Consider the following 23395-nt stretch of genomic DNA (forward strand, 5'->3'; position numbering starts at 1 on the left):
GCTCTGGGGAAGTTGTTTGATATTATCTAATGAAAATAGTAAAGGAGAGATTTGAGCAGTGAAGCTGGATTTTGTGCTATTCTATTAGTTTTTGGTGGTTTTGGAACAAGGTCTGTAGGGTTGGTCAGAAGAGGGGTGCAGCTTCTCATAGAGTAAGGTTATGATTTCTCAGTTTGTAACAGCTTAGTGCTGCGTTCAGTAAATAAGAATGGAAACTAGCTATGGAATGGAAACAGGCTAGCGTATCTGTGTGAGTAGAAATAAAAGTTACTGTCAATTCTTGAATTAACTAGAGGGGAGGACATGGGGGAAAACAGTAAACTCTGGTTATGACTGAGCACAAACATGAAATTGTTTGCTGAAGGTTAATTTCTGTAATTTACGCTAAGTTTCAAAGTTACTAAGTAACCAAAGCCACTTGTGATGTCTTGTGTGGTGAGGTTAGGGACAGACCTGTTCTGAAGAATTATGCAGAAGGTTTTAGGGAGTTAAACACCTTTTTATTTGGTCCCTCTTTTACTTGTTCTTTAAATGACTAGAGTTATGAAGTTACAGTAACTATATAGTCCCCTCAACTTTTTCCAGTTTGTTGGTCTGTTTGTACATTGAGTGAAGCTGAGGGTTTTTTTGGTTGGTTAAAGGATCCATGGTTGTCTGATTCTGGATGATGCTATTAGTAGGAGAAATCAGGTGATAGCAAACAAAACTAAGATGAACCATCCAGAATGCTCATGAAAGTTGTGCAAGTTACCACAGCACCCTGGGGAGGCCAGACGTAAGTCTTGAAGCGGTATTAGACAGTTATGGGAGCAAGTTCATTAATGTCTTTTTAACCTTTTGGGTCAATGTAACTTCTGTGAGCTTGTGAAAACAATGAGACTCTGTCCTGGATCCTATAATTTGGGATAAAGATCTGTTGTGGTCAAAAAGCTCTTTTAGGTAAGTTTTTCATCTGAGTTATAACTATGTTTCATCTTTTGTCTCTCATGAACTTAAATCTCTTCTGGAAACTACTTTAGGAAGAACAGTTCTTACATATCTACTGTAATTTCAATGGGTTCTTTTTTTTTTTTTTTTTGCAGATGGCTTGACTGCACTTTCATTTTCCATTAGTTCCTTGACTGTGATTGGAATGTTGGCAGCTATCACTTACACCGTAAGTTGCTATGCAGTGTTTTCAGATTTTTACCTTCAGGATACTTACAGTTATCACTGGCTCTACCTGTGTGGAAAACTTGTCATCCTAAAAAGATTCAGCAGTGTCTTTAGCTCTGGATTTTAATGGTTTGAAACATTCATTCTAAGTTCCAGCTTTTTGCTGCAAATGTAAGGACCACTGTTTTAGCAGTGAGCAGAGATCAGACTTAATTTTGATCTGTTTATGCAAGGGGATGTCACATTACTTATGACTTGTAACACAGTCACTGACTTGCTCTTAAGCCTTTATTTCTCCACCCTGATATAGGGAATTAAGTGTTGCACTTTTTTTATTCATTGACCTGTGGTATAACCTAGAGCTGATATGGAGCTAAGTACTGCATTTCTTTATGAGAGGGATTTGGAAAGGTTCCTTCTGTAACCAATTGTAAATGGTATGATTAAGGTTATGTTAGTTGAACTGCTTGACTCTTGCTTTTACGTACAAAGAAAAGGAACTGTTTGAACTTACTGACTTCGGCTGACATTTAATGTTTATGTGGTCATTTGCTTTCCCAATTTGTTCTATTTCTTCATTCAGTGAATAATCAGTGTGTTTGTGATGCTATGTGTTTTAATTTGTTGTCAAGGTGAAATTTTGCAACAAAGAAGCAGCTTAAAAGCTTAAGATAACTGGCTGATAACAGACAAAGCTTTAAATTTTCTCCAAAACTGCTGTTTTTCTGACAGGTTTCATCTTTAGGTGCATGTCCTTGCTACTATATTGTTTTCTTCCATTGGGACCTGGCTCTAACATAGTTGCTCCCGTGTAGCTTTGCTGGTGAAATTCTAAGTGCCTTTGTAGCAATAGTTATGCAGTAAATTATTTTGAAGCATTGGTACCCAAGGAAGTGCCTGTTTCAGGCAAACTATACATGTATAAAACTTGAAAAAGGATTTAAGAAAGAGGGAAGGGGGTAAGGTGCTTATGAAATACTACCTTTAGAATGTTAAATGAGTAACAAGTATAGCTAATGAATTTCTGTCTCTCCAGCTGGTATAAGTTACAGCAGAATTGTGGAAGGCAGTTCAGAACAGGTTTGCAGATGTGTCAGAACCCTGACAGCTTAGTGGCTATCAGGATCTGTGCAGTAGGTAGGAGAGCAACTGAGTAGGTCAACTGGTGGATATTTTAGGTGAGCTGAATTGCTCTCAGCCCCATTAACAAAGTGCTTTAACCTGATCAAGGTGATAAATTTTATTACTTTAAGCCTTTTCTTAAAGTGACATGGGTCATTAAATTATTCAATCTATCTTGCTGACATCTGGATCATGTGACGGTTAAAAATGATCTAGACCTACACTTAGCCTGTAATAATGTGCCAGATTTTAATTAGTTTCCCTTATTTATGGAAGAAAAGATGAATTTCTTGTTCAAATTGCTGAAGAGCACATATAGCGTTATTTTAGCCATGATACTAACAAAAGTGAAAACACCTTAGCTGGGAGAATAATATAAGTGTTTTGTTCAAACAACCAAGTATGGTTTTTATAACTGTTAGCAAACATCTAAAATGTGAGATTGTTTACATTTCAGTCAGGAATAAAGTTGCTTTATTTTCACAATTTACAACAAAAACCTTAGCAGATGTGACACTGTGATATCATTTAGTGGGCATGGTGGTATTCCATTAAAAGTTGGGCTTGATTATCTTTGAGGTCTTTTCCAACGTTAATGATGATGTGATTCTTGGAATTTTTTTCAATTTAATGCTAATATTTCCTACTTCCACTGTTGCCTGCTTATTTTTGAACCCATGCTGATTGTAAGCACCATTCAGCTGAGTATCACAGTATGCTTCTGTCCTCAACACTAGCTAAACCTGGAAATATGTGGAACCTGGAAATCCATGTTCAATAACTTCAGTGTTCTGTGTTGTCTGTGTTTTCTCAGATGAAGACAATACCTAAATCTTCAATACTGATGGTTTAGTGTCTATATATTTACAACTTATATAAATTCTGAGTGATAAATGAGGTGAAACATCAAACATGAGAACTAACTCTTACGGAATGCCTTAATTACTAAGACTTTTGGGCTAATTTGTTGCTTTGTAAACTTCAATTGAGCTGTCTATGCAAATATCTGGAGTGTGAAATTGATTTCCTTTATTTTTAGCTGTTGTATTTCATTCCTCTGGAACTATCTGTTCTGTTTTACAGTAGGCGTTAAGGGAGAGTTAGAGAAATGGAGTAGCTATTTTACAGAAGTTTTGGGCATGAGCTCACACAGGAGTGGGTTGTTACCTATGCCTGATGTGAGTTTTTTGTCATTGTTTGCAGGCAGTTGTAGAATCTTAGCAGTGAGCTGTTTTTGATATATGGATGGACTGAGGTACAAATGTGTCACAGAGTGAAAAAGCTTTTTAGAAGGTCTGTTCTCCAAGTTGGAACAGTGTTTTCTTTGTGCTCTAGAGCTTTCATAACACCTTTCCCACCAGCAGTGATGATCAGGCTTCCATACTTAAGGTATTTTCACCTGCAACAGCATGGGCAGGACTCATCCCAGTCGTATTTCATAATGCAAAAATTGCTTCAGTAATGAAAAGTTTCTGGCTTGTTGTACTTGCCTGACTTCAGGGAGAGGTGGGCCCAGAGTGTAGCCTGTCTTTGCCAGTTTGGATTACTCCACTTGCTCTTCTTCAGAGCAGAAGAACATGATTCTGGAAGGAGTGACTGTTTTCTCTTGGTAGTTTCCCATGTCTTTGTGGAGTGGTTTTCTTTTGCTGTATTAGAGTTGTATAAAAAAATCACCTCTAGATGAGACATACATGAGTCTCATCAGATAAGTCTGTTTTTCAGGCAGCCTTTTGCTGCCTATCAAATTGTTTATCCCAGTTTCCAAAGGTGGGAGATCTTTGTGCTTAGTCATTAAACCACTCTTTGATCATTGGTGTTAGTTGCTGTTTTTAAGCACAGAAAGAGAATATTGTTATGTAAGAGTGAACACAAGAGCTATGACACGTATTTCAAAAATTTCCACAAATGCTTAGTAGATGATGGAAAAAAGAATAGATGGGGAGACTGTGTGTGGTATCAGAGTTCATGTGTCTCTGAAAGGAGGTGATTTCAGATCTGAGGTTCACACAGTGAAGGGTTGAGGGTTTGTAGTATAGGTGTAACTGAAAATTTTTTATTTTCCCCTGACTTCTGCATATCCTCAGCCTGTTACAGTGCCAGAGTTTGCTATTCTGTTGTTAAAGGGAAGTTAAGAACAGGTATATCTGATCTTCTATGTACTCATTCACAGTAAAGAAAAAAATCTATGCTAAATGCTTATCTAATAAAGGTTATATTGTAATAAGTAATATCTTAGCAAATCCCTTCATACCTAATTAAAAATGGCTTTACATTGAATGCCTACTGTAACACAAAGCACAAAAAATAAATAGGAATGCTGTAGCTGCAGTTGACTGATTTAATCTTAAAATGTTATTTATGGAAGAAACCATGAAAGAGATGAATCAAGTGATTTTATTAAAGTCCCTGGCAGTGCAATTCATCCATTCTACAATTAGTTAAATGTATGTTAACAGTACTGCTTTGTGTGGCCTTCAGCATGAAGAATTAGATTATGGCTGCTCTAAAATTGAATTTGTCTTGTGGTAATATACAATAATGTGAGAAGTTGGGGCGAAAAGACTTTGGCACTGTCAGTAGGTAGCCTTGAATTTGGGTAGAAATAGAGAGCAAAAGCTCACTTCAGCATGTGTGTGTATCTAGGCTTCCTTTATGAAAGCATGTCCTCCTGCTTCCACAGGAGGAGGGATACAGCAGGGTGGTGTTACTGAGATTGTAAATGGCTGCAGTTTAAATTATGGAACTAACAAATTTACCCCAAGGACTAATATAGTTAAAACCTATTTTTTAAGCATCAATCCAGTATTTGGGGCCTCTCAAGGCCCTCATTTGTTTGATACATTACTCTGAAGTACATGGTGAGCTGTCAAGGCAATGAAGAACAGAATTCTTATCTGATCATACTGTGTTGTAGCATTTGATATGTTAGGATTTGGGGGTGAAGGTGACAGTTGAGGGACAGCACAAATTGAAGCACTGTGCTGGACTGGATTTGCAGATAACCGAGCACTTGTGTTACTGGCTATGATACATATGTAGGTAATGGTACACTTCAGTAGGATTGTCATTTTATTAGATTGCTGGGTTCCATTTTCTATGGCTTCAAACATCAGAATCACAGTAAATTTGATTTAGTGATATATACAGAGAAGAGCTTCTCTTGCAATTTGTGGGAAAATGCAGAGTTTTTGCTCTTGAGTTGTGAGCTTTCCCCCAGCTCAGGGGGAAAGTGTACAGTGTACTTCATCAGTGTAGGATGAAGTACACTGTCAAAACTGAAATTGCCAAAGAAATAAAACTTCTCTGGTATGGAAAGTTCCTGATCTCCTCAATTTCTGTGAAATACTAGTTAAAAGCTTTTGGAGGTATTAGTAATAAATAATGATCCTGAAAGCATCTCATCCCTTAAGGTAAATCACTGGGAAGGGTATTAGCATGGAAATTACCAGCTTAAGGAGTTAGTGCAAAAGTTGCTTTTTCAAAAAAAGGTCAGTGAGAAAATTCACAACTACATTCATTGATAACTTAATACAGAAGATTGTGTATGTACTTGGTGCCTACTAAGAAGCAATAATTATTATAAGAATTTGATTTTAATTCAAGTTTTCATGCTTGCTAAGAAATATCTTCAGGAGTTAGAAGCAAAGTAAATGCTTAATGGTATTTCTTAACACCATGTCATTCAAATGAGAAGATGAGCTGCAAGCAAGATGATTAAGGAATAAAAGGAGTATTTAGAGGATTTTAACTCCACACTTTAAATGGAACATAAATTGGTTTGTTTTGTTTAGTTTTCCATGTGGTGATATTTGGGACAGTCCTGCAGAATGTGGCAACAGTGTCCTCTCTGGGCTATAAAAATGTCTGGCTGTGAGCTGTGTGGTTTTTGAGTCAGAACCTTTTTCCAGTAGTGTTGGCATTCTACAGAGAAAGAGAACTTCTCTAGCACTTGATTGCAAAGCAAGATCAGAGGTGTCTAGCATGAGGCTAGACATTTTGTCAGTAGTGTGTAACGCTAATCTAAACCAGACATCTTTGTTGTTTTTGACAAGTGTCTCACCTTATTAAAAAGTCCATAGCAGTAAATTCTCAAATGGCTTCCTTACATTTGCCCTGTAAACTTTGACTTTTTTTAGTTTTGGGTTTTTTGGTTTTGTTTTTTTTTTTTTTTTTTTTTTTTTATTGTCATTCCAATGAGCAGTTATTCTTCTTAAGGTACTTACTTTTTTAAGATGTGTGACTTGGACTGTAGGAGGCATGTAGGTTAGGACCAAAGAAACCAAAAATTGATTAGATGTGTGGTCAGCCAGAATGTTTTTCAACAGCATGACATCTTTGTAACTGTGTATAACAGTTGAAATGAATGCTGTCTCTAGATCGTATTCATATTGCTACAGTACAATTTTTAAACATAATTCAAAATTCTGGAAGCAAGTTTATGGACAGATCTGCCCAGCTTAATTCTGAAGCTTCAAAAATTTTATTCTGAAGAAGAGTTTTGAGCTAAGCTGTTTTCAGAGTAATACTTCCCATGTCAGTGTTCAGCTCTTCACACACTACTGTACTGTTGTAACAGGCTAACAGCATCTCTTGTTGGTGATGTGACTTTGCCATGTTTGGAAAATGTTCATCTAGCTCATGTTGAGCCTCTCCCAAAAGATCCTCCTAGAGAAGCTTGTGAAATATGGGCTGGATGAGCAGATAGATATTCAGCCAATTTTATATTCACTAAGCCCACTGATGGTGATCAGTGGCATGAGGTCTAGTTGGAGGGCAGTCACTTGTGGTGTATGCCAGGGATTGATACTGGTTCCAGTTCTGTTCAACTTTTTCATTAATGATCAGGGTGGTGGGGGAGAGCCCTCAGCCAACTTGACACAGAACAGGGAGAATACCCTCTGGAGTTTGTATTGGAGCTATCCAGAAGGACCTTGCTAGGCTGGGTAAGTCTTGCTAGGCTGACAGGAACATAATCAGATTCAGCAAGGGAACATGCAAACCTGAGGAGGAATGAATGTGTGCATATCCAGGGGGGACAACTCAGGAGAAAAGCAGCTCTGAGAAGAACCTGGGAGTTCTGGTGGACACCAAATTAATCAGGAGCCAGGAATATCCTCTTGCTGAGAGAAGGCCAGTGGTATCCTGAAGTGCACTAGGAGGAGTATTGCCAGCAGGTTGTTGGTGACTCTGCCTTTATTCTCAGCCTTGGTGAGGCCCCATCTGGAGTTCTTGTCCTCTCAGTAGGAGAGAGATGGACCTGTAGAAGGGAGCCTGGTGAAGGCCTGCAAAGATAATCAAGGCACTTTCCGCTTATGAAGAAGGACTGGGAGCCAGGACTGTCAGCCAAGACAAAAAGATGACTTAGGGGAAGTCTTACCAACATGTACAAACATGAAGGTAGCGCATGAAGAGTATGGAGCTGGGCTGTGTTCACTGGTATCTATGAATGGAACCAGAGACAGAGGGCACAAGCTGAAACACTGTGAAGGTGTCTGACCACTGGCACAGGTTGCTTAGTGAGATTGTGGAGTCTCCTCCTTGGAGATACTCAGGAGCCATATGTGCATGGTCCTTGACAAACAGCTCTAGGTCACCCTCCTTGGGCAGAGGTGTTGAACTGGATGACCTCGAAAGTCCTGCCAAACCTCAGGCATTCTGCTGTGTGGGTCTGCAGGGTTTACAGTGGGATCAGTGGGTCACAGTGTTGTACCTCATGGTGTGAGGTGTCTTCTCTTAAAGCTTGGGTCTAGCCTATGCAGTGGTTGAGGTGACAATGATTGACAAAAAGATTGGTTCTTTATTGGATTAATTTTTTCTACAGTAGTGGTTTTACAGTTATAACCTTCTTTACCTTATGTTGGACAACTATTTTTTCCATCACAGCTGTTAATTTGTGGAAAAAATAAAAGAAAAGATTTATTAGGGATTCTTACTATGATTCATTCACCTCAGTACAACTAGTGTTTCAAAAAGTGCACTGGGCACATTGTTGAAAAACTACACAATTTCAGAAAATAAGTTAGTTATGTGTTAATAACTTCTAGTTGATGCAAGATTATTCTGTCAGAAGATAGTAATAACTTTGAAGTACTTTGATAGGTGGCAGTTTTCAGAAGCTCGTTGGGTAAGTGAAAGGGAGACTGCTCTTCATCCAACCAAGTTGCAAAGTTACAAAATAAAGGAAAAAGAATTTTGTATTGCTTAGATTAAGAATAGGTTTTATAAGTTTGGTTGCTCTCCTACTCTGAAATTGCAAAGTTGCTTCCTTCTGTAAAAGGATGTAAAAATATAAAAGCTGCAGTTATGTTTCTTTTGACTGACTTTGAGCTGATACTTTTTAGCATGTCTTTTTAGAATATAATACTAAAACTTCATGTTGGATTTATCTGCTGAATACACTGAAGAGTAATCTTTTCTTGATTTTAATTGACTGCTTGGAAGACCAGGAAGGGACAAGAAAGATGCAACTTGTGTATGCTAAATTTTTAACTTTTTAAGGGGAAAAGTAAAGTAGTGTAGGTGAATAATGTAGATGAAGTCTACAAATGTTCACTTCATACAGTAATATTACTGGCAAGAGCATAAACATATTTCATTTTCCAAAGTACATGCAATGTTTAAATGAATAACATTATTTAGACTTATGTCTTGGTACGTCTCAATTCTCAATAAAATCCTTAATTGGTAGATGCTTTTCTGTTTTCCAGCTTTATCACACAGTCTCCTTTTTGGCTTTATGTAATGTATAGTACTGATGTACAATGCTTGATACTTAAAATTGTTTTGTAAGACATGTGAAGAGGTGATCTTCAGGGGGGCTCTGCAAATCCATGACCTTGATGATTTATACTGACAGCTTTCTATGTCTATAATATGGAATAGTAACAAGAAAATGATAAATTAGGCCTGCAGTGCTATGCTGGTTTTGGCTGGGGGAAAATCTGAAACAGTTTCACAGATGATGTAGTTAGCATCTCTTCTTTCATTAATGTGTTTTTCATTGAAATGGTTCTATATGGCATTAGGTATTAAAACAATAGTTATTGTCAGCTCCAGATAGCTATTTGAATTTGAGACTGAATAATGAGTTGCTCATACAATGATAGGCAGATTAATTTTTGAGTGATCTTGTGAATCTCACTTAGCATGTCTTTGCAGAGTGATTGTAATTGGCTTTGTAATTTTTCCAGATGTTTAAGAAATCAAATAATGCTTATTATGGAACTATAAAATGCTCAATTTTTTTTCTCCATCCTGAAAGAAGAAATCTTAGAAAGCTTCTCTTGTCTACTCACAAATGTGATGACCTTTTCACACCTAATTTTTTGTCCAGATTATGGTTTACTTTTCTGCACTTGATGTTATTAACAGCCAAAGAGCTTAAAACATTTTAGAATCTGTCTAATCTTAAAAGCACTCATTCACTAGTGATAGTCTTTTAAACAGATGTCAAAGAGCTATTGAGAAATTGAGATTCATCAGTTCATCATCATTACTATTTAATCACTTCAATGACAATTCTGAAGTAGAAATGTAATTCTTTCACTATGTTCACTCTCTGTGAAGCAGTAAATAAAATAACAAACCAGCTTGCTGGTTGTTTTTAACAGCCTGATTCCTACTACACTGGTGAGAACTGTAGATATTAAACTGATCAATAAATTATAGTTTTGTACTTTAAAATTTTAGAATTGGAAAGTAGATTAATCTTTTGGTTGTTAATGCTTTTCTAAGCCTGATGGAGCAGTATAGAAGCTGACTGCTAGGCAAAATAATTCTGGTCAATATTGTAACTGAAGCAGAATTAACTCTTCCACAGATGTTTTGTCCAGCAAGCACAAGTTCACAGAGTGTTGTAGAACAGCTGTAATGTAGAGGCTGTTGTATTTGGCTTCTGTATCCTAGAAACTGACAGCATTTATTGTCCACTTAAACACTGACAAATAATGAGTCTGTATAGTGGAGAGAAAACAGTATGAGAAATGAAGGTAAATGTATAGCAGGATACTGTAGGGATGAAGACTAGAGAAATGGAGAAACAAGTGCTCAGTGCAGGATTCATGTTGAGTTCTGCAGATCATGCTAGAATTGCCATAGTGAACCTATCTGTTCTATTTGGTCAATCTGTTCCATGCTTTGAGATGTCTTTTATAACAATGTTATTTAAAAGTTATGCACTCTTATAGTAACTGAAGCCTGGATGCTAAAACTTCCCATGAAACACTGAATTTTTACCAGGTAACATGTTGAATGACTTTTGAAGCTGTATGGCATGAGATTTTTAGACGAAGCAAATAGCCAGCTTCCATGAGAGAGTTTGCCATCTTCAGATGCATTTAGTAGGCTTTCTCCTTTACCCCTCATAATTTAATGGAAGATATATAAGGGAAGAACTGCTGTCATTTTCTATACTTAATGATGTTCTGGAAACAAGATTGTTGAATTCCAGTTTTTGTTTTTGAGTGCTAGTATGAGTAGGTAGTCAAAGATGGGAGACGGGACTTTAGAAGAAAGCAGATGATGAATCCTTGGAAGGTCAGATTACTTTTCAGGAGAACTGTGCCATCAAGCTCCACAGAGAAGGTACAGTTTCAATCAAAGTAGAGTCCCAGTTCGTCTTAGACAAACTCAGGGTTGCCTGGGTTGGTGTGACAACTTAAAGTGCACCTCCCTTGAAGCTGTCTAATTGGACTGACCAGTGTGCTCAGTCAGAAGCAACGCTGGCAAGAATGACTCGTATCCATAGGAAACTGTTCAATATAAGCAACTGAAATATCAGTTATTAAGGGTAAAAGGTATCCTGTGACTTCCCTCATGGTTAACATAATTGAAATAAACAGCTAATTAGGCTACTAGTATATAAAAGCATCTTCTATACCAAAATAATTATTTAAATGGAGGGGGTTTTTAACTGGGGCATTTGTGTTGAAAAATATTAGCTCATACTTGACTGTATTTCTTAAATACTGCATGTATTAAAATAGTTTAGCTGTTTCTAACTTGAATAGATGCATTTTTATCAGTCTAGTTGATAGAACTGAACATTTTGTCTTTCATGGTCACACTTCAAGGTGAAGTATTGAAAAAAGCTATTGTAAGAAAATGGGAATATGAATATTTGTATCTTTTAAAGAAGAGAACATTTCTGTTGTCTTTTATGCAATGGTTATAAGAATTCTCTTTAATTTGGCTTTTTATGTGACTTCGCTAGAGGGCACTGCTGTGCAAGAAATGTTTGTCAATATTTATTTCCATACTTCTTGACCAAGACTAGATAGACATCTTTTAAAAACCTCAGTGATAACCACTTTAAAGCCATTTGCATGGTATATAGACCCCCTAATAATAAATGGTGTAGGAAGTCCTTCTGATGTGCTACGCAAATCCTTTTCTATGATTTATTGACATCACAAGTTTATTTCTTAAATATCTTTAACAAGAAAAAGCTGTTAAGCTATCTTTGGTTTTAGTTCTGGTTGTGCACCAAGCTGAGAAAAAATTTGCTTGTTCTGTTTGATCTCTAACAAGGAGAGATTGTCCTGTTTGGGCCACAGGTTAATCGTTTGACCATATCTTATTAGCTGAATATAGCAGATTAGAAAATGAAACATAATCAACTTCCAGTTAAATTATAATGCCTAATGGCTTCAGGCTTTTTGTGGTAGGTGTTTAGCTTTAAGTAATTTAACTCTATTTTAGTAATTTACTATATTAATTTTAATGTGGTTTGCTGTCTTCCTCTCAACTGATCTATGTGCTTCTGGCTGATGTGGTTGATGATTAGGTGTTCCCACCTTAATACTCCCTTTAGGTGATATTCTTTCATAGTTTGTGCAATTTAGAAATCTTACACTAGAGGTTATAGTTTCCAGTGGAAAACCTTTCTGGATCTTTTTAATTCTCAAGAGTTTATCCCTCAAGTAGTTGCTTGATGCAACAGCTTCAGTAGAACATGATTTTACAACTTGTTGCAACTTAACTTATGTTCTGCTTTCTGTTTGAGTGACAATTATCAGCATAGCAGGCAACTAATAAGAAAGACTTCCCTTATCTGGCCATGGGTTATGTGAGTTTGGCCAGTCTCAAGTGTTGCAACATGCTGAGTCTGCAAGAGACCGAGTCAGAACAGCAGCTCTTCGTTCTAAATCCTAACTGTGAATGACACGAGAGTGGCTGAATCTGCTGCAGGATGAGAAGGAAAGGGACCTGGGAGAAGTGGAGATTAGGCAAATTAAACACAATGCTTATGTCGTTTCTCTTAAGGTATTGAATGCTCTGTCTGGAGCATGGATTTTATTTGAGTTCAGTGGAATGCTCAGAGAACAGGTAGAGCATGCTTCTTGCTGCTCTTCAGCGCCAGCTGCTACTGCATAATGGTACTGATCTATTTGTTGCATTCATGGGAGTTACAGGCTCCTCCTGTAGATGGATTTATTGTCAAATTACTCTCTGACTGAACTACCACTTCCATGAGTAACAAATAAGACAGGAGTCTCAAAAGCTTTGTTTAGACTTTTCTAATAGGGTTGGGAAGCTGGGTTTTCTTTTGCAGTAAGTTGTTCTGTGTTTTTTCTTATCATTTAGAGTAGAAGGCCTTATGCTTCAAAAGGTCTATAAGTAAAAACTTCATCTATCCAGAGATGCCTGTGGGCAGAAACTCAAATCAGAACAAGACAGCTGCTCATGGATGATGCTTCTAACTTGCAGTTAATAGAGGTAGTGAGCTCTTAGGATTTGGCTTTCAAGCCCTTAAGCTAAATGATAGTGGTGATCTCTTATGTTGAGCATTTGTGGTGATTCAAGAGAGGAGAGCAGAGAAGAGAGGAGTCTCTAAAATAAATTGGTTTAACTTAAATTTTAGATTTTTTTTTTTTTCCTACTCAAAAATGTGGTTTTTATGAAGCTGGTCTGGCATCCAAGCAAGAGCAGAGATAGAACCTGAGGCCTTAGAGACCTATCCTTGCAACATGTGTTATCAGATACCAGCCTGAACACATGGTGTTTGGTACCAGACTCAGTTCATTTTTAAGAACCCGTGTTACAAAACTGCATGTATACTCTAATTCACTATCACATTTGGATGTCTGGTTTTACTCTTTGGTACAGTGTCTCTCATTTGACTTAACAATTCTAGACCAAAAAATTGTGATTTTCGAATCTGTTGTTTCAGTGGCATAGGTGTCAAGAATTAATTACTTGTTATATCAATTCATGTACATAAATTAACGTGTGTTAACTGCTTTAAAGGCTCTTTTTGATGTGTTTTGATTCCCATTCCAAACTTTGAACCCACAGTTTGGTTCAGGACTAAGCCCTCTCTTGGTTGTAGTGTACATCTTTGGTTTGTTTTCCTTTGTTATCCTCAATACATTGTTTGCTTGTTAAGTTGCAGATGCCTAACATAATAGCCCTTAAATAATTTAACACTTGTACTAACCCAGGGGATTAAAACTTTGTCCAGGGCAACTTTGAACTTCTTTGTCAGCCTGAAGGGAAATGCAGCCCTGAAAATGAGCTAATTCAGCTTCTGTTCAGACCTGTGACACATCAGATGAGATGACTCATTTTTCTGTCATTCATTCTGTATGTTATCTTGAAGGACCAATGTGTTCTTTTCCCACAGTGATGATGGGAGCCTTACTTGCATCATCATCTTACTATTAGCATCTTCTGTATTTAGGGAAGGACCTTAGACAGCCTTTATCACTGGAGAAAGCTTGATGTTCAAGTATGTAGTTTACATTTTCAAAAACAGCAAAACCATACATCACTTTGAGAGCTGTGTTTTTCTTTGTAGAAACTTAGACTAAGCTTTAAAGCCCTGGATTTTATTTCTTAACTGCTTAGTAGAGTGAATACTTGCTATGTTAATTGATATGTTAGCTGTTTGAAGAACAGGTGGAAACCTCAGATGTGGAAACCTAATTACTTCTAAGCTGAGGTTTGTTAAATTTTTCAGGCACATTGTCATAGTAATCTCTTATGTGTTTCTGCGTACTGGCACTGGCTAGAAATGTTTTGTGTTCCAGAGAGGGACCTCAGGTAAATTTTGACCTGCCTTCTAGTTGATGTTGTGTGGTGTTCACATGTCCCCTAAATTCTGTAGTTACACTACTAGCTGACCTGAATGAGCTCTTTGGGGTCAGTATGGGCCCATTACTGTTTAGTCCTCACAAATCATGTGAGTGATGGAATTGAGTAATCATATAGTTTGAGAAATATGTCAAACTGGGAGAAGTAGATAGAACCAAGAGCCACCACAGAGACATTGGCAGATGAGAGGATTGGGCCAACAACATCAGGTTTAGCAGATCTTAAGGTAGTTTCTTGCAGTGGGTTTATTGCAAGCAACAGGTAATGCTTGGGTCTGATCAGCTAGGAGGTGGTTCTTCTGGAAATGACCTGGAAATCCTAGTGGACTGCAAGGTGAGCATGATCCAGCAGTGTGCCTTGCAGCAGAGATACAGACAGTGTCCTGGGCTTGTCTCAGCAAGAACGTAGACATTGTCATTGTACTTGGCACTTCCAAAGCCACATCTGGAAATTGTCTGGTTTTGGTCCCCTAGTTTATGAAACAAGTCAACTGTATCAACTGTAGAGACTCCAATGAACGCTTATAGACGTGATTATAAAGTTTTAGAGAGCAACCCATAAATGAAAGCTGAAGGAATTTTTTGTTTGGCCTAGAGAAGAGAGCTATGGGAGAGTGCTTTTTACAGACTCACAGGATCAGCTAGGTTGGGAAAGACCTTTGTGATCAAGTCCAGCCTGTTACCTAACACCACCTTGTCAGCTGGACCATAGCACCAAGTGCTGCATCCAGTCCCCTCTTAAACACCTCCAGGGACAGTCACTCATCTGGCCACCTCCCTGGGCAGCCCATTCCAAGGCCAAAATCACCCTTTCTGTGAAGAACTTCTTCCTTATGTCCAACCTAAACCTCCCCTGTGGCAGTTTAAGACTGTATCCCCTTGTCCTGTCACTGGTGGCCTGGGAGAAGAGGCCAGCCCCCACCTGGTTACAGCCTCCTGTCAGGGAGCTGTAGAGAGGGCTAAGGTCTCCCCTGAATCTCCTTTTCTCCAGGCTAAACAACCCCAGCTCCCTCAGATGCTCCTCATAGGACTTATGTTCCAGACCTTTCACCAGCCTTGTTGCCCTTCCCCAGATTTGCTCCAGCACCTCAACATCCTTCCTAAATTGGGTGCCCAGAACTGGACACAGCACTCAAGGTGCAGCTTACCAGTGCTGAGTGAGGGGGTACAGGGTACAATCACAGCCCTGCTCCTGCTGGCCACACTCTTGCTGACACAGGCCAGGATGCCACTGGCCTTCTTGGCCACTTGGGCACACACTGGCTCATGTTCAGCTGGCTGTCCATCATTACCCCCAGGTCCCTTTCTGCCTGGCCACTGTCCTGTCACTCTGTCCCCAGCAGTAGCATTGCAGGGGTTTGTTGTGGCCAAAGGTGCAGGACCTGGAACCTGATGTTGTTAAACCTCCTATCATTGGATTGGGCCCATTGATCCAGCCTTTCCAGGTCCCTCTGCAGAGCTCTCCTACCCTGCAGCAGATGAACACTCTCCCCCAATTTGTCATCTGCAAATTTGCCAATGGTAGACTAACTCCCCTCACACAGATCATTAGTAAAGACATTAAACAGAGCTGGGGACAGCACAAATCCCTGGGGGACACCACTGGTGACTGGCTGCCAGCTGCATGCAGCACCCTTCACCACCACTCTCTGGGCCTGGCCATCCAGCCAGTTCTTAACCCAGGAGAGAGCTCCTGTCCAAGCTGTGGGCTGCTGGCTTTTCCAAGAGAATGCTATGGATATGGTATTGAAAGCTTTGCTGAAGTCTAAGTAGACAATATCTGCACCCTCATGTGGGTGGCAAAGCAGCTTAATACTCTTAAAGGAGATGGTCTAAATGGAGAGCTGACACACATTTACAGACAGTTGTTAAGCCCAGGCTAAGTTATGGAATATTTAAAAATACAGTCAAAAATGGGCAGTGCCTTGCTCTGGGTTCAGTGCATGAGACTTTATAATGTTGAAGTAGGTTTCTAAGCAGGTCAAATTGTGTCTTGTATACAGAAAACTCATGGTATGACAGCATGTATGGTGACATTTTTAACACACTGGCATTTGTGTTAGATCTATTCTCAGTAGGAAACGTAAAGCTGTGCTGAAAGAGGGAGTGGTATTTCTGTGAACATCTAGAAAACTGCTCTTCAGACTTCTGGAAGTATTGAAAAGACATGGCCCTTAGGGACATGGTTTAGTGGTGGACTTGGCAGTGTTAGCTTATTGGTTGTACTGGATAATCTTAGAGGTCTTTTTCATCCTAAGCAGTTCTCTGAAGTTAGCAAGTGTTCAGATATCAAAAACTCTGGTAAAATTGTGTGTTAATTGCTAAGGAATGAAAGAACCTTCCTGCTGAGTTCTGCACTAAGAGCAACATATAATCTACAATAAACAAATTACAAACTTATGGCTAATGTCTGTAAACTGCCTGGAGTAACTTCTGATCTTGCCCTTGATCCATAAGAATCATAGGGTAACAGAGAGAAAGTAGTGTCATTTTCTTGTTTACCTTGCCTCAAATGTTTCTTTTTGTTAGTGGGAAGCTTATTAACTTTGCATTGGAAAAATCTGGGTCTACTGTTGATGTAGAAGTTGGTAAAACACATTGAATGACATAGAATTTATTATGAGAAATAAATTCTGACAAAATTTATGAATCTGAATGGGTGTCTTAGCAGTCTTGGAATGTAACAGAGTTCAGTTGTTCATGTAACTTTTGCTGCCTTTTTACTGCAGAATTTTGGTTTTAGTGAATTAGGTACTTTCAACTCACTTTTATAAAAAGCAACTTGAAGACTACTGGCTGCAAAGAAATTGTGTACGCTTTGCTTCTAAAACTCATGTTCAATTTCTAGGAATTTCTGTATTGTACAAAATCTTGATTTTGATCTAAAGTGGGAAGGTTAAGGTTTCTGGAAGCTATGTGATTTACAAAAAATGAGGGTAGTTTAATAAATTATCAGTGTGTACTGTGCTTATATGAAATCTTAATACATGTCTGAGTGGTCATGAGACACTTAAGTACCACTGGGATGATGTGGGATGCTGGAATTTGCATGGCATGTTTGTTATGTTTTGCTCAAAAGGGGAAAAGAATTGGACGCCTTAGTAAGAGATGGGATGAAAAAACACCCATTTGTGCTACCTCATAGCTACACAACATAGACTAGCCTTATCAGATGAAAAGATACGGCAGAAAATTTGAGTGTGTGTGTTTCCTTTTTCTTTAAGGCTTATGGTATGTCAGCTTTGCCTCTAAACTTGATTAAGGGAACTACCAGTGCTTCTTATGAACGTTTGGAGAACACTGAAGATATTGAAGAAGTGGAACAACATTTATTGAGGATTAAATCAAAGGTAAGGTCTTCCTTGATCTCACTTTCCTAATTTTTTTTTTCCTTGCTTACTAGTACATGGTCATGCTGTAGAGTCTGTTCCAGAAAGAATAGCAAGTCAAGCTTGCAGTTATTTGAGTTTGAAACACATGGGGTCACTTGTGTAGCAGTGACTACATTCTTTGTCAGTCCTGCAGCAGTAGTTATTTGTCTAGCTAATAAGTGTTAACAAATTAAACTCAAGCTTCTCCAGGCTGGCTTGGATGGAAGAGATGCTTTGTAGATATTAACCTCACTTAGTCTGCTCTCAGAAGCAGCATCCAGTGTGTTGATTCACTCAATATACTATAGTTAACACTGGATACTTGCTACAAAGAGCTGTCATGATTTAGATTCATTAAACTATTAATCATCTTTATGAATAAATAACAGCTCCAGATATTCTTGCTTCGCAGTTAATGTACCTTGCTGTTATAAATAATTTCTTTAGGAAGAGCATACAAATGGAAAGCTGTTCTGTGTCCTAAATATCCCTAGGATATGAACACCATTTGTAAACCCATGATGGCTTTGCAGCTAATGGGAATCCTGTGCCTCATATAATCAAGATGCTTTTAACAATCTGAGTGCAAGCCAAAGGGGAGGGTAAGATTTTACATACAAGATGGTAGGGGAGAATCTCTCACCTCTTTTTTCAACTCATTTCAGATAATGGCTTGACCAGTGTTTTTACTTGATTGGAAAAAGTGACATTGAGGTGCCTTGCTTCCATCCTGGCAGTCCATCTGTGCTGTTATATGCTCTGTGATAGTAGACCTCAGATGTTGAAGCAGTTCCAACAATCTTCCCTTGATATTTGGCTTACCTCTACAGTGTGGGCATCTTCAGTGTTCCAGATATTTTGTTGAATAAGGAAATCTAAAAAATAGTCTGTTTAAATTATCATATTTTGGTTTTGCACAAAGTACTACAGCAACAAAAGCATCCCTTATTGGAATCAGTATGAGAAAAATGAGAAAGCTGTGACAAATGGATCATTACTTATTACAGAAGACCTTGTTGGATTATGATAATTTGCATGCAGCTGGTCTTGTTGTTCAGTCTGGCAAAACTTTAGGTTCAAAAACTAGGGAGTTCTTAGTGTATGTTTATATTGTAATATGACTTTTAGTGCAAACTAATTTTCCTTGGTTTATGGATTCTGGTCAGGATTCTGCCTCATTCTGTAATGGATATCTTAGTTCTTCAGTTATATGTGCATTGTGAAGAAAGTGAGACTGAGGCTGCTATATAGTAGTATAGTAGAGACTACAACTATACAGAGCCTGAGACTACTATACAGTAAAAACTAGAGGTATGAAGGTATGCTGCTGAGATTCAATATGTAGTATGTTCTTGTACTGTTAGTACATCTGGTAGGGTTATTTCATTAGTCTTAAATAATTGAAGCTTGAACTTGCAGATTGGGAGCTTGAACTGTTGTCAAAAAGTCCTTTCTAAGTCACAGAGGTGCTATACAGTGTATAGTACATGTGTTCCTATTAAAAATACATTGTAATCTCAAATTTAAGTGTTATGCACACCTATAATGTGGTTGTAGTCTTTTTGACAAATTTATTTAATTTTTATTTTCTTCAGTGGTATAAACTGTTATTTGTATGATGGATTCTTTAAAATAAGAGGAAAATTAATAAGCAATTTCAAGACTTTAAAATATAGTTTTGTTCATTTCCTACTGTAAAGTAATCTTTTTTTCTCCAAGTGTGAGTTTGTAATACACAAGCATCAATGTTAGAAACTATTTTGGTTCAGCTTCCTAATGCCCATTTTGTGGCTTTTGCTTATAGCAAATAACTGAGATGTGAGGATGTGCTGCTCACTTTCTAGCAGAGTGTAGTGGTTCCTGCTCAGTGTTAAGGCTCAAAATTAAAATACTTTCTTAAACATAATAATCAAACAAACTATTTGGTACATTCAACTAGTTCTTGGGGTGATGCTGCCTCTTATCTGACCTGTGTTTCTTGCTCAAGAAACATAGCTGAGTATCAAGTGGAATGTTGGAAAGAAAATAAGGAGTGCTGAGTTGGATATATGAGCTTAATCATGGAATTTAATGGGAAGTGACCTGAAAATCACTATGTTCAACCCTCCACACAAAATATGGACTCCTCTCAGGTTAGATCAGATTATTTAGATTGTGACTGTGCTTTTAAACCATTTCTAGCCATGGAGACTATCCACACTGTTAAAGCTTTTGAAAATTTTTATTGTGAAAAGGGGGTTCTGCCACCTAATAGGAATTCTTCTTGTTGCAGCTTGTGACTTTTACGCTTCATGCTCTTGATATTCATAGAAGTTATACATGCATAAATTATATACTAAAAATTCTTTAGAGTTGTTGTGAATAATTTAAGTAGCTGTCAAGTCTATTTTCTTGATTTGGTGACTCTTAATCTTTTGCACTCTTTTTGTAACCAGTGCAGAGATGGTCGTCCTCTGTCATCAAGGGATAGACGGACTTTACAACAACTGGAAGAGAGGTTAAGGACACTTCGAAGGAGAGAGAGGCATCTGGAGTCTATTGAAAAAAGCTGGTGGACAAAAGCTTGTGAAGCTATTCGACCTCTAAAGGTAAAACTTATCACTTTTTGGTACTTAAATTGAAATAACTTCCAACTTGCTTTTCCCCACATAAATCACAGGTAAAGTTTATCAATTACCACCCTGAATATCAACTGCCTTTTTTTTTTATTTGCTCCAGGACTACACAATGATAGCCCTATAGTGAACTCTGAGCTGTTGGAAAACCTTCTACTTTATCTCAGCTCTGATTAAGATGAAAAATGCACAAATTCTAGCTGATTTACTTTGGTGCTACTGCCATATAGAAAATCTCAATCTCTTACTTTTTTAATCAAACATATGAAAATGGGAAGAAGAGAAGGAAGAATTCTATAGCTGTCAGTTAGTTTAGGTTAATCTAAATTACATGGATTACGTGTATCCAGCAGAAATGAGAGACACTTTGATAATATATGCATTTGGAGCAAGCACCTTGCCAAGGAATTACTTGATAAATAGTAAGCTAGCTGAGGAGAATGTAATGTCGTGATACTTAACCAATGCAAAGGAGATGGTTACTGGGGCAAACCTTTTATCTTGGTCTCTTTCATCTTAGGACTTTGATTTTCAGTAGATACCTGGTTTTGAAGACTAGGACTTTATGAACAGTATTGCCATATAAAGTATTTCTTGCCAACTAGATATAGGAAAAAATTTCAGCATTACTCTCAACTGTAGGCTGCTTTTGGGAAAGCTAGGGAGAGTGGGAGGTGGGTTGTAAACAATTTCTTCTGTCATTGCTGCTGTTAATGCTGAGTGCTGAAGGCAATGGGCTGAAATTGCCACTGAACAAAAGCTTTCAGTGTGCAATTCTTTGTGGAGTTATCATGCTATGATACATTACAAATATAGACTGAGCTCTTTCATTTAAAGAACAGATATCCCTTACTATTCATGTTAACAGTTTGGAGCCTTCCTTTTGATTTAAAAATACTTTATACGGCTTGTTTATAAAGTATTAAGCTTCTACAACTTTTCACATAAAGCTCAAATTTGAGAAATATATTGGCCATATATTTTGTCTCTGGGACTTGAACATTTCATTGTGTTCTCACAGGAAAGTATACAATAACATTATTTACTCATAGCTTATCACCTACAGTCTGGATGGTATTCCAGTGTCTCCTTGTTTTCGTGCTTTGAAAGCTTTGTATTCGCTCAGTCACTGTGACAGTCACTGTGAGTTGTTGACTCATGAATCAGACTAAAGCAGAGTTGCAGGTGGATAATTTTTCCTGACAGATTTTTCTTAAACTATGGTTGTGCTGTGAAGCATGTCAGAGGACTTGTTTACTTTGACGAGAGCTGTCCTGTGAAGGTGGTAATGTCTATTACTTAATTACATCTTAACTCTTGCAGAGCTGTTTTAGTGTCACTTGAAGAGCCTTCAGGATGTCTTTGCAGATATGTAACTAACTTGAGAATTGTTCAGTTGGGCTTTAAAAAAAGGTGAAAATCTGTTTGACATCCATATGTAGTATTTCTGTTCGATGTAGAAGTGCACAAAGTATCTTGCAGATTTGCTTACTGTTTTATAACATTTTCACCTTCAGTGCTTTCAATTTTGGTATTACTGTTCAATTATGTAGCTGCTTCTCAAACTTCAAGAAAAATTCCATTTCCTCTGAAGCAAGTACTAGATAGAGAATCCTTTTTCTGCTTTCTATTTGGGATGGTCAATTTATGGGAGTTGCAGATTCTCATTGGGACTAACAGAACAGAATAACATATTTAGGAATTGCACTTAATCTTCAAGGTCTTTTACAGTGCTAGCATAGTGTCTACATTCAAACTTCTGTTATCATATTGTCTTTGTGTGGTGTCCTCTTGCTTTAATTGTTTTGTTACTGCTAAGTATCTATGAGCATGTGATTTGTTGTTAAAGGCAAAACTTTTTTCTTTAAGTAAAAAGCCTCATTTGATGATTATTTTACTCAAAGCTAACTCAAAAATGAACCTGTTAGTTTTTCAATTCAGTCCCAAGCTGCACATCTTAAGATGCTAGGGAATTGAGTCTTGGCCAACATAAAGTTGTTGAGTAATGTTGAATTAGTCTAATTTCTTTCTACAAATTGTGGCATTTCCTTCTTTGTGGATTCTTATGCTTTCTGATACTCTCAGCAACAAGAGTAATGTGATATACTATAGGAGTTTTAAGATTTTTTTTTAGGAAAAACAAACTCCAGAGCACATAGCTATGTTTTTTCAATATGTGAACAAGACTATAGGATATGAAACACAGAAGCCTGCTCAACAACAATAAATGGGCAGTATTGCATCTATATTTTCATGGTGTACTTCACAGCTGTTGAGAGCAAACTGGAAATGCCTAAGGTAATAAAGGAAGTCAAGCGCTCTGTTTTGAGATATCTGTGAGCAGAGATGCCCACTCTCTCCAAGGCTCAACTCCTTTTGTCCTGACTCTGAAGTGGCACAGAGGGGAATAGGGGGTTGCCATCAGTCCATAAAACCTCTACTCAGCTGTTGATTTGTCTTCACACTTTCTGTTGGGTGTGAGTGGACTCCATGAGCTGTAGTTCCTGTCAGAAGCACATGTGGGATCTCTGTAGGCTGGAGCTTCCTGTAGAAAATATTCTCTTGTTCTGATCGGGGGCTCTCCATGGGCTCAGTGTGGTAATTTGCTCCAGCATAGTCCTCTTAACAGGCTGGGGTAGGAATGTCTTGCTCCATTCACTGGAGCAGCACTTCTTTTGCTGAGCTTGGTGTCGCTCTATAGGATGAATCATAACAAGTTTTGGAAGTTATTTTTGAGGCTTTTTAAACAAGTACTAACTGTTTGTGGATTGTTTCTGCTTGGAGTAAATTAAGCCTAAAATTCCATAGCTTAGCTTGACTGATCTGGGAGCCAGAGATAGGAGGCAAACCCCTAACCCTAACATTTCTAAATGTTAGATGTCACTTCAGAAAAATGTTAGATGTCACTTCAGAAGACAGGCATATTCCAGAGGAGATAAAAATACCTGTCTAGTGGGCATAGCTGGCAGAAGGTAGTGAAGAATTATGAGATTCAGACTCTTGGTCTCTATTGGTTTTCAATATCTGTTTCCTGCACAGC

General features: G+C 38.0%; 1 protein-coding gene and 1 long non-coding RNA gene across 3 annotated transcripts in view; one reads left to right on the forward strand and one right to left on the reverse strand.

Annotated features, from left to right (window-relative positions):
* LMBRD1 (LMBR1 domain containing 1) overlaps positions 1–23395 on the forward strand; it is a 68734-nt gene that overhangs the window by 23804 nt on the left and 21535 nt on the right. For both annotated transcript variants that reach the window (XM_030236085.2, XM_050972294.1), the window contains exons 7-9: positions 1083–1156; positions 17594–17719; positions 20176–20328. In XM_030236085.2, coding sequence (XP_030091945.1) covers positions 1083–1156; positions 17594–17719; positions 20176–20328 — 353 coding nt within the window. The remainder of the gene's footprint in view (positions 1–1082; positions 1157–17593; positions 17720–20175; positions 20329–23395) is intronic.
* Positions 1–23395, reverse strand: part of LOC127059378 (uncharacterized) — a 768519-nt gene that overhangs the window by 1967 nt on the left and 743157 nt on the right. The window lies entirely within an intron of this gene.

This window comes from Serinus canaria, chromosome 3, assembly GCF_022539315.1.
Source record: "Serinus canaria isolate serCan28SL12 chromosome 3, serCan2020, whole genome shotgun sequence".
In the NCBI taxonomy this organism is placed as follows: domain Eukaryota; kingdom Metazoa; phylum Chordata; class Aves; order Passeriformes; family Fringillidae; genus Serinus; species Serinus canaria.